The sequence below is a fragment of the Eubalaena glacialis genome, chromosome 12, assembly GCF_028564815.1.
Source record: "Eubalaena glacialis isolate mEubGla1 chromosome 12, mEubGla1.1.hap2.+ XY, whole genome shotgun sequence".
Taxonomy (NCBI): Eukaryota; Metazoa; Chordata; class Mammalia; order Artiodactyla; family Balaenidae; genus Eubalaena; species Eubalaena glacialis.
Window position 1 is genome coordinate 99,958,039 of NC_083727.1, and position 10,996 is coordinate 99,969,034.

The following is a 10,996-nucleotide window of genomic DNA, read 5'->3' on the forward strand; positions in this document are numbered from 1 at the left end:
AATAGCATTAATTTAAAAGTTTTATCTATATAATGAGAAAACAACCCTAATACCTGAAAATATCCTGTTACTTGCCTGAATTTACTTTTCACTCAGAAATTTGACTCCATGTAAAAATAGGCATATGTCTCAAGTACCCAAGTTTTTGACATATGTATATAGCTCAGTAACTTTCCATAAAAGGGAAATACCTCCTGCCATGCATTACTCATCACAGCCAAAGCATTTATATTTAATACTGCCAAATCCAGCAGTTTAAATGTACCTTTTTATCCATACCAACTCCCTTGGAAGAGGTCAGGGGCCATGATGTGTTCCCCGGCTGGTCAAGGTTGTAGTCAGACAGGGAGGGACAGGAGTTTGGGAGGAGACCAACAAGGAAACCTGTGCTCCCTAGACACAACACTGAACTTACAAATAAACCCTTAAAGTTCTATTCTACTTTACTGTTTCAGATTAGCATTTAGAAAATGCTCTTCTCAAAGACTAACTGAAACAGACCTGATAATACATCTCCTTTCCAAGTATAATGATACAAATTATTCAACTGGGGCTGCTGCCATAATTCTCTAAATCACAGAACTGGATGAAATTGTTGTAATACCTTGTTCAGGATAATGATTGTGATGATGATAACATAAAAAAATAATACCCAATTCACGATAGTGTTATAAGGGCTAATGGGGGAGGGCGGTTATTTAAAGTATGTGGCACAGAGTAAGTCCTCAATAATGCTACTTCCTTCCCCAATCTCTTTTAAAGTGAAGCAGTTAAATTCCCAGCAACATGTCTGGAATCCAGCTCTAAGCATCAGGGTTACACATGGAAGAGATGAAAGACTTTGAACTATGTTTTGTAATGTAGAATGAAAACCTAGTTGCATACTGACACTATTTGTTTCATTTTAAACACTCAAGCAATAAATAAATAAATAAATAAATAAATAAATAAATAAATAGAAGACAGGATCCTTTGTGGAGTATCCTTTGTTTCTTGTTCCCAACCTAGGCTTAGGAAACTCAACAGTGTCTCCAGTTGAATGGGTGGGTACCAAGAAATTGACAAACATTTCTCACAAATAGTTTAAATTACTGTCACTGAAAAAAAAAAAAAATCACAAAATATTTTGGGAATAAAAAATGGGGAAGGGTTTTCCTTGGAATCAAAAGGCTGCTAGATCACTGCTCTAGGATATTAAGTCTCTGAACTATAATAAGAATGAAATATAATAGATGGAAAGCACAGAGCTTTCACCTTGGATTATATAGTTACTTGTGTTTACAAAAGATGAACTCTATATAATATGTAAGTGTGTACGTGTCTGTGTGTGTTAACAGACGGAATCCAACTGGGCTTACTAAGTGAAATAGATTACAAGGAAATTGTGCCATTTGCCATATGCTCACAATTGTTATTTCTTTAGTTTATTTGTTGTTTTATCCTTTGTTTTGTATTTTTAACTAATTCTTTTTTTTTTTTTTTTTTAACGGAAGACAAAGCCCTTATTTGGAAGTAATGTAAAAACAAAGGACTGAATCTGAGAGTCATGCTTTGCTGATCAAGATCCAGAAGTAAGCTGTTTGTTTTAGGGTAGACAGGATTTGAAGCATCTGGGAGAAAGCATGTAAGGGGAAGCATTCAACATCTTCTGAAGCTGAGACATGAATACCATGTAAACAAGTCAGAAAACAATGTATTGTACAATAAAAAGCACATTTTCTCATCTGCAAGTTTTATGTTGCTTTTGTTTTGGAGATATGTATATATATCTCCTTAGGAAATGACAGATACTCTATAACTAAGCTGTTATACTCAAAGTGTGGTCCATGGATGAGCGTCATTGGTGTGTCCTGAGAGCCTGTCAGAAATGCATAATCTCAGGCCCCACCATAGACCTACTGAATCAGAATCTGCATTTTAACCCAGGTGACTCATGCTCATTAAATTTCAAGAAGCACAACTGTGAAAAACCAATTCCACTTGACTTTCTATATCATTCAGGGACCCTTTTCACACCCAAGGATCCTGCATGTGCCAAGCATTGTTCTAAGAGTTTTATATAATTATTCTCAGTGTATCTCACCCTGGTCACACATTAGAATTACCCAGAGAGAATTTTTTAAACAAGATTATCAGGCCCTACTCCAGATAACATAATTTAATTAGTCTGAGACAGGGTCTGAGCAAAGGTCTTTTTAAAGCTCTCCTGATAAATCAAATATGCAGTCAAGGTTGAAACCAATTGCATTATCCCATTTAATTTTTACCTGCAAACATAAAGGTGCGTACGATTACATTTGCAGAGGAGCTTGCTCGTGGTTGCAAAACATGCATTTAAACTCATCTTTCTGGGCTTCCCTGGTGGCTCAGTGGTTGAGAATCTGCCTGCCAATGCAGGGGACACGGGTTCGAGCCCTGGTCTAGGAAGATCCCACATGCCGTGGAGCAGCCGGCCCCCCCCCCCCCGCCGGGAACCACAATTACTGAGCCTACGCGTCTGGAGCCTGAGCTCCGCAACAAGAGAGGCCGCGATAGTGAGAGGCCCGCGCACCGCGATGAAGAGTGGCCCCTGCTTGCCACAACTAGAGAAAGCCCTCGCACAGAAACGAAGACCCAACACAGCCATAAATAAATAAAAATAAATAATAAATTGCCATATCTTTAAAAAAAAAACACAAAACTCGTCTTTCTGATTTCGAACACTCGCTCTTGCATTTTAAATCTACCAAAGTGTTGGGGACCTTCATGCCATCCGATAACAAGCTCCCCATGTGTGATTATCTCAACATGCTGTACTCTGTTGGAAACCCTCTGAGAGAAAGGGGAAGAGAGAGTGGACTCTGGGACCTTAAGGTTGGGCAAGACTAGGATAGAAAGATGAAGAACCATACAACTGCTTCTCCACAAAAACAGACCAGCCCAGTGCTGAACCCATTGAGAGTATTCAACAAACCAAGAATGGGCTGGTGAATCACAGGGGGGAGGTGTGGATCTACACACACTATCCCAAATTCGATTAGCACATGAGTTTACAAGAGACAACCAGGTGTGTTTACAAAAGTACCCTGGCAAACACATGAAAGAATGCTCAACATCATTAATCATTAGAGAAATGCAAATCAAAACTACAATGAGATATCATCTCACACCCGTCAGAATGGCCATCATCAAAAAATCTACAAACAATAAATGCTGGAGAGGGTGTGGAGAAAAGGGAACCCTCTTGCACTGTTGGTGGGAATGTAAATTGATACAGTCACTATGGAAAAAGGTATGGAGGTTCCTTAAAAAACTAAAAATAGAACTACCATATGACCCAGGAATCCCACTACTGGGCATATATCCTGAGAAAACCATAATTCAAAAAGAGTCATGTACCACAATGTTCACTGCAGCACTATTTACAATAGCCAGGACATGGAAGCAACCTAAGTGTCCAATGACAGATGAATGGATAAAGAAGATGTGGCACATATATACAATGGAATATTACTCAGCCATAAAGAGAAATGAAATTGAGTTATTTGTAGTGAGGTGGATGGACCTAGAGTCTGTTATACAGAGTGAAGTAAGTCAGAAAGAGAAAAACAAATACCGTATGCTAACACATATATGTGGAATCTAAAAAAAAAAAAAAATGGTCATGAAGAACCTTTTTTTATGAAGGAATAAAGACGCAGACCTACTAGAGAATGGACTTGAGTACATGGGGAGGGGGAAGGGTAAGCTGGGACGAAGTGAGAGAGTAGCATGGACATATATACACTACCAAACGTAAAATAGCTAGCTAGTGGGAAGCAGCCGCATAGCACAGGGAGATCAGCTTGGTGCTTTGTGACCACCTAGAGGGGTGGGATAGGGAGGGTGGGAGGGAAATGCAAGAGGGTGGAGATATGGGGATATATGTATATGTATAGTTGATTCACTTTGTTATAAAGCAGAAACTAACACACCATTGTAAAGCAATTATACTCCAATAAAGATGTTAAGGAAAAAAAAAAGTACCCTGGGCACAGCCTCTGGACCAAGTAACCTACCCTTTGTGGGCTGCTCTATCACTGCTCTATCACCACACTTGTGAGTAAAAGATAGCCTGAAATTTCAACTGGTTATACCAATATGGGATGACCAGTCAGAGGCTAATGTGTGGAATGTTCCTACAGAGTCAGGGAGGATGTGAGTCATGACTTCATGCATCATTGAAACAAGCCATGTGTAGATTCTTTTAAGCATTTGTCACAAATGGCTCCTTATATCACCATCTGTTCATTTTAGGTACAAGAAATATTATAAGATCATTCTTGTTATATAGATTTCCAGTTTGCAGTTTTGAAAAGCGTTTCTCCTATCTTTTGAAAAATGTGCAAATAAGTAAGAAGAAATGGGCATTTTCTTTTACAAACTATACTTGCAGTGGTGTTAAGACAATCCCTCTGTCAGCTGGCCCAACTCCAGGGACTGGGTCTCTCTCGGGGGCACTGGAAATCCTAGTATAATCCTAAGATATGGATGTTGACTTTGAAAGTCTAATTTAACTGACAGACGTGTGAAATGGCACATAGAGAACTACGCATTGAGGACAGTAAAAACGCCAGGGAGTAACGGTTAAGGAGAATGGCAATGATATAACCTCACTCATTTTCTCATTATATATGATCCTTTTCTAACACAGAAATTTATTTTTGTGATACATAAGATTGTACTCACATTTATAAACACCTGTTTTTAAAGTAAATGCCAAAATTACACAGATTAGAAAGTCTGCCTTCTGGGAAAAACTGACATATAACACACATTACTTCTGTGGGGAAAAAAAAAAAAAAAAGCAACCCTCTCTTTAAATGGTAGATGAACTATGGATATATTAACTTCAAGCCAATGAAATTTTGAAAAGAAAACACAGTGATGAGAAAAATCATAATGATGAAAAAGTTTAAGTAAATAATTTGTTCTATTTTGCATATAAATTCTGTGTATTCTAATCTCTGACTTCACCCAATGTCACATTAATCAAAGGTCACAATATTTTAAAGCACTAAGATTTTAGCATTACTTCAGGATAAGAGAAGAATAAGAAAATAACTAAGTTTGCAAATATGAAGAAAAACTTTAGTTTTATTTTAGGGATCCTCTGCTTGAATCTGCAGTTCTGAAAAAGCTGCTATTTTAAATAAATGATAAACCCCTTATCCCTTGGCTCATGGAGCTTCATGTTCACTGAGTCTAGAGAAGTTAATACCATTTGCAGGGTCCGGGAAGAGGGGGTCAAGATTGTGAGCGGTGAGCACCTGCGTCCTCTGCGCAATTCAGAGGCGCTCTGCCCCCTGGTGGACTGTTCAAGCATAGGCTTTGAGAAAGGGTTTGGAAGCTTCACTTCCCGCCCCCTTCTCCTACTGGCCTCTTCTCATCCGAAAACTCCAGTAGAAGCCCCAAGTTGAAAGCTTTTGCCCATCAGTTTAGGTCAAAAATTTCCTTTGATATAATATAAAAACCCTCGGCTACCTAATCAGCCCTGCACAGCTAAAATAAGAACCATATGAGATCAACACGTTATCGTTGGTTATGGTGGCTTTCCATAGGTAAGAAAAAAGCAGAGAAGTGGAAAATGAGACACTGAGGAGAGACGTGGAAGTGGTGAGGGCCTTTGGAGTCTGGGAAACAACTGGAAATCTCTAGACAATAAAGAGAAAAGAGAGTTTAAAAATGACTGAGGAAATGAAATATTCGGCAGTTTCCTCTGGGCCACCAGAGCCACAGTAAACCATCTCCCCTGCTCCCTTTTGGCCTCTTGGCTGTGTGTCGCCAGCCCAGGGGGTAAGTCTGAAAGGCTCCAAGCCTCAGTTGCTTCTAGCTTAGCCATGTTTCTCCCATTTGGGCTAGTTTGGTCTTCCCCAGTGCAACCTTTCTCAAATAGCCCTCAAGGTTTTCTCTGCTACAGGTGCCCTGCATCCACAAAGAAGGTCGTGACAAAATCATGGCTAAAGAGGAAGCATCATCTGCTGACAGATCAAAAAGTGTTAGGAATCTTGGTAAGTGCTTTACGTGTATAGGCTCTAAGCCTTTGCAACAAATCGCGAACCACACAGCGATAACAAGCTCTATGTGCAATTCAAACCTAGAACTTTCCGATTCCAAAAGTTATTTTTTCTGTCTACTTCTCCAGTGTTCAGATAGGTTGGTCTCCTCCTCTTAGGTCTCCCCCAGGCCTGCTTCTAACTCAGCTCCTCCTTTTCCTTTTTCTGTATTTCAAGCACCATGTAGTCCCTTGGAATCTTCTTCCCCAGCCTGGAGACTAAATATTCCTTCTAAGAATGCTGATCTGGAAAACCCCTGGGATAGTGGAACTGACTTGCCCTCTTTGCAGACTGTGTCTAATTCCTTTTAAATTCTTCCTCCGGATATAAACTAAATCCCCCAAATTGTGGCAGTACTTGCACCACAGTATCATTTATCATCATCTTTTCTCTCTTGAAGGCTCGAACTCCTAATTGCAATCCAGAATCCAGTGAACCAGTCTTTCCATAATAATAGAATTACCACCCAATGCTTTTTAGAACACAAGAAAGGACTTTTATTTCATTATTTTCCTAAACTTCATTTTCAATTACACATTTTTTGAAAGGTGGAAAAGGCAATTTGCAGCCACATTAACTCCATCAAATACACATAATCTGAGCTTTTGCTTTTGCTCAGGGTTTCCTGACGCAAGAAGATAATACTAAGATAATAGAGAGGAAGAATGAAGAAGATGGGTCTGTAGAAAATTTGTTGAAGTCAATAACTGTTCATTCATAGGTACAGTGTCCATTCTTAAAAAGGAAACTCTAAAATTCCTAGAAACACAAGACAATATTGGTATTTGGGGATGAATACACATTCATATATTTGTGTGAAAATTTGTGCAGTTCAACAGCATGGAAAATGTTATTTGTTACCACAGCCAATGAAAATATATTTTCATTTCTATGCCGGTTAAATATTTCCGTCTCCCATATAATGTTCTGCAAAAAAGCCATACTATGCTATAGGCAGCAGTAAGTGAAAAGGCGCTTAACAGTCTTAACTACATACCCCTAGGAAGAAAAATACACTTTGCATAATCATGTGCAATGGTGGATGAGAAGTCTGGATCTCTTATAACTACAAGGGTTTTACAAGCTTCTACTTCATACAGTATGCCCCCAATCCAGTCAATTCAGCCAAATAGTCAAGCAAAATTTTAGGTAGGTCATCTATAAGTGGCAAACAACCTGTTTGACTAAATTGACCATGTTTTGTTAATATGAGGACACAATCATTGCAGGTGCCCTATAAAGAAATCACTTGTAAATGGCTATTGGTTTCAATTAATTTTGCCCTCTTAGGCTCCTAGAAGTTGGCTTAATTGCTTCTCAGGCCCAAGAAAAAGCCTTAACAAAAAGACAAACATATTAATAACATAAAAATAAATATCATGCTCTGTGCACAGTCTTCTCGGTAGTAAGCTAGATTTCTCCATAGGAGAAATGTCACAAAAAATGAACAGAGAGACATGGGGATACAGCAGAAATACAGGATTATCTAATGCCTACAATGTTCTCTTACTCCAGTGACAGGTGTCAATGTTGATCAAAATTTTCTTTTGTACTTAGTTTACGTGTGAATCTTTGAATAGGATATTTTCAAGAGTCATCATGCCAGAGTAAAGGGCTGCACAGCAGGGAAGCAGTGTACTTCAGCTCAATACATCTATTGTCTGACAGTCTGGACTGGGGAGCTTCAAGCAGGGAGTGAATCCATTTCACAAAGACAACTTCTTACTGCAGACAAAAGGTATCAACTGCAGAAAGCTCTCTAAAGAACGGAGTGTGAATCTTCTTTGGCATAATAAATGTTCCACAGATACATTCATTTTCCATGCAGGTAATCCTTAGGGGCTACTCCATTTTATTTAGATCATGCATATTTCATCTATTAGTGTGTGATCTTGCCCTGTGTCGGGGAGTCCTCAGAGTGAATTTGAGATAACAACTAAGTATTTTTGGAATTTGAAAAAAAAAAGAGATAAATTTAAAGTATTACTGATAGTATATTCATTGAAGTGTCAGGTCAATGACAAATTTCCAAGGTTCAAAAGCTTGTTAGTTCCCTGGTTGCCCAGTAAGTCTGAGGTTTGGTTCCATGAGTTACAGGAAAACAGGCTCAATTTTAGCTTCTCTAAACTTTTTGAAAGTCCTTGCATGTCATTTTCTAATAATCTTTGTTCCTACTCAAACTTCAATAGCAAGGGAAAAGAAACAGGGTTTTATCTTTAACATGGTTTTTAGGGGTTTTACTATTTTGAAGATTTTTGGAGAAAGGAGCTAGTTCTCTTGGTTACTTTACACGTTAGCACGCAAAGGAATTACAGATGGGAAGGAGAGTGCAAATGACTGTCAGAAAAAAGTCTCATGCATTTAAGATTTTTTACAAGTCAAAATATACATCCTCCTATTGCCACCCATTCCTGAATTGTATAAGAACCATTCCTATCTCATCTGTCTCCTTCATAGCTCACTCAAATGGGATTAAAAATACTTTTCTTGCAAAGGAACTTATATATCTTATACCCATCAGTTTCATCAGTGGCGTTAATAAGAAATATAGCAGCAGCTTGGGTTGAGTCACCCATGATATCCCCCATTTCTGGGGATCTAATTGTGTAAAATGACAGGTACATGAAATTAGGAGGAAAAAGCAATCTGCAGACTTTGGCACTAGCACACGTAACATTTTGTTTGAGTTGTTAAGGAATGAGGTTTGACAATCACTACACAGGAATTAAAAAATTACAGACCTGCAGAAAACAAACAATCATAGGTGTTGGTTTTCAGTTTAATGTTCCCCATCCACCCCCACCCCCACCCCATATAGTTTCAATTATAATAAAAATAGAGATCTTAACATCAGAATTTTGCTGTTAACTCTTCAAGCCACACATAGGGTTTGAAGCACCAAATCCACAAGTTTCTCCAACCAAGTTTAAATGAACAAAAACTGAATGAAGACTGAAGGACGCCAACGTAACTGTCCTTAAACGGAGCTGTAACACAAAGTACTCCCCCAAACACAGGGTATTAGTGTCTAGTTCAAGTACTACCAGGCTGTATGTAGATCATGTCTCAGACAGGCTCCAGACAAGAACCACAAGTACTTCTGGTTCTAGAGGGCACCATCCATGATACCAAAGCAGGGCAAGGATCCCTTTTCCATCATCGATTTTCTAAAAGTTGCAACCCCCCTTGCGATGGACTGCGGCAGGGTCGGTGCTGAAACTGGGGTTTGAGGGGAGAAAGTGAGCCCCCTCCTCAGCTGTTTGAACAGTTCTCCTTTAGAGCTCTTGCAGGGCTGTCCTGGCTTCTCAGGATCCATTGCCCTTGCTCAGAAGAGAGAGCCTCACTCCGACCCAGTAACAGTCAAAGAGTCGACCTACCTGTGGAACCAGATACAGCATGGTCCCCCAAAGGCCGCTTAGGCGACCCCACTGAAATTGACAAGTCAACTTGTGCACTTAAGGCGTATCAGTTTATGGAACGCCTGTTTGAAGTCCTCGTTGGACATGGTATAGATGATGGGGTTGATGAGGGAGTTGAGATAGCCCAGCCACGTGAAGAAGTCAAAGATGGCCAGGTGGAACCAGCAGGCATCCTTGCAGATAGGCATCACCAGGGAGATGATGAAGAAGGGCAGCCAACACACAATGAACGCTCCCAAAATGATCCCCAGGGTCTTGGTGGCTTTGCGCTCCCTAGCGGCCATGAGTTTCTTCTTCTCCAGCAGGGCGTCGGAGACTCGCACTTTGACTTGGTTCACGTACACAGGAGACCCCGATTCGCTGGGTAAGTCTGGAGCCCTCGAATTAATGGAGGTGACCGAAGACGTGGACCCGGGAGAGTCAGTAACCAGCTGGGCTCGGGTCAGACGCTTGCCGGTTCTGTTGGGCGTCTGTTTCAAAATCCGGGAGCGGGCTTCCACATAGATGCGGCCATAGAGGGCGATGAGGAGCAGGGTGGGGAAGTAGAAGGCGCCCACCGTGGAGTAGACAGTGTAGAGGATGTGATCCGTGTTCACCACGCAGTCCGACACCTCCTCCTCGGCTTTGGCCTGACGCCAGAAGAAGGGCGGCAGCGAGATGGAGATGGAGAAGACCCACACGAGCGCGATCATGACCGCCGCCCTCTTGGGAGTCCTTTTAGCCGAGTACTCCACGGCGTCCGTGATCGCCCAGTAGCGGTCCAGGGCGATGACACAGAGGTGCAAGATGGAAGCGGTGCAACAGGTGATGTCCGATGACAGCCAGAAGTCGCACACCGCCTGGCCCAGCGTCCAGCGGCCCGTGACCGTGTACATGGTGCTGATGGGCATCACCAGGATGGATACCAGCAGGTCGGTGACCGCCAGGGAGGCGATCAGGTAGTTGGCGGGGGTATGCAGCTTCCGCGTCCGGTACACAGTGGCGATCACAAACGCGTTGGAGAGCGTGGTGGCCAAGGTGAAGAGCGCCAGCAGCATGACCAGTACTACCTTCCAGGGCAGGGCTACGGAGTCCTGGTAAATGTAGCCCTCGGCGCTGCAGTTGTGGGAGGGAGCGGCAGAGAGGTTGGCTGGAGAGAGCCCGGTCTGGGAGCTCACGGACAGCGGCGGGGCGCACTGAGCGCCCGCTTCCTCCATGTCTCTCCAAGCGCAGCTCTCGGGCATGGAGCGGACGAGGAAGGGACCAGAGTCTTGTCCCCTGGTGGCTAGTCGGTTCCGTGGGTTCCTCAGTTACTCCTCCACCCAGGTTCTCTGGTGAAACTAGAGGTCAAGGGCGAGGCGGACGAGGCCGGCGGGCGCGTGCCCTGCACTTCGGTGCGCCCGTCGCTGCCGCCGCGTCTCTGGCTGCTCCCCTCTACGCCCCGTCTTAGCCCCGGGTGGCTAAGGGCTGGTCCACAGAGCCCCGCTGCGCTCCGGCTCCCACCGGGGCGTCTGCAGCAGGAGG

General features: G+C 42.2%; 1 protein-coding gene across 1 annotated transcript; it reads right to left on the reverse strand.

The window, feature by feature from the left end:
• Nucleotides 1-9,516: 9,516 nt before the first annotated feature.
• On the reverse strand, nt 9,517-10,764 carry HTR1B (5-hydroxytryptamine receptor 1B). Its single transcript, XM_061207427.1, has one exon. The coding sequence runs from the start codon at nt 10,714-10,716 to the stop codon at nt 9,517-9,519; it is 1,200 nt and encodes a 399-aa protein (XP_061063410.1). The 5' UTR covers nt 10,717-10,764.
• Nucleotides 10,765-10,996: the final 232 nt, after the last annotated feature.

What these genes read in the sequence shown, in the direction of transcription:
- HTR1B (XM_061207427.1), bottom strand. Translation starts at nt 10,716, where the DNA reads ATGCCCGAGAGCTGCGCTTGGAGAGACATGGAGGAAGCGGGCGCTCAG.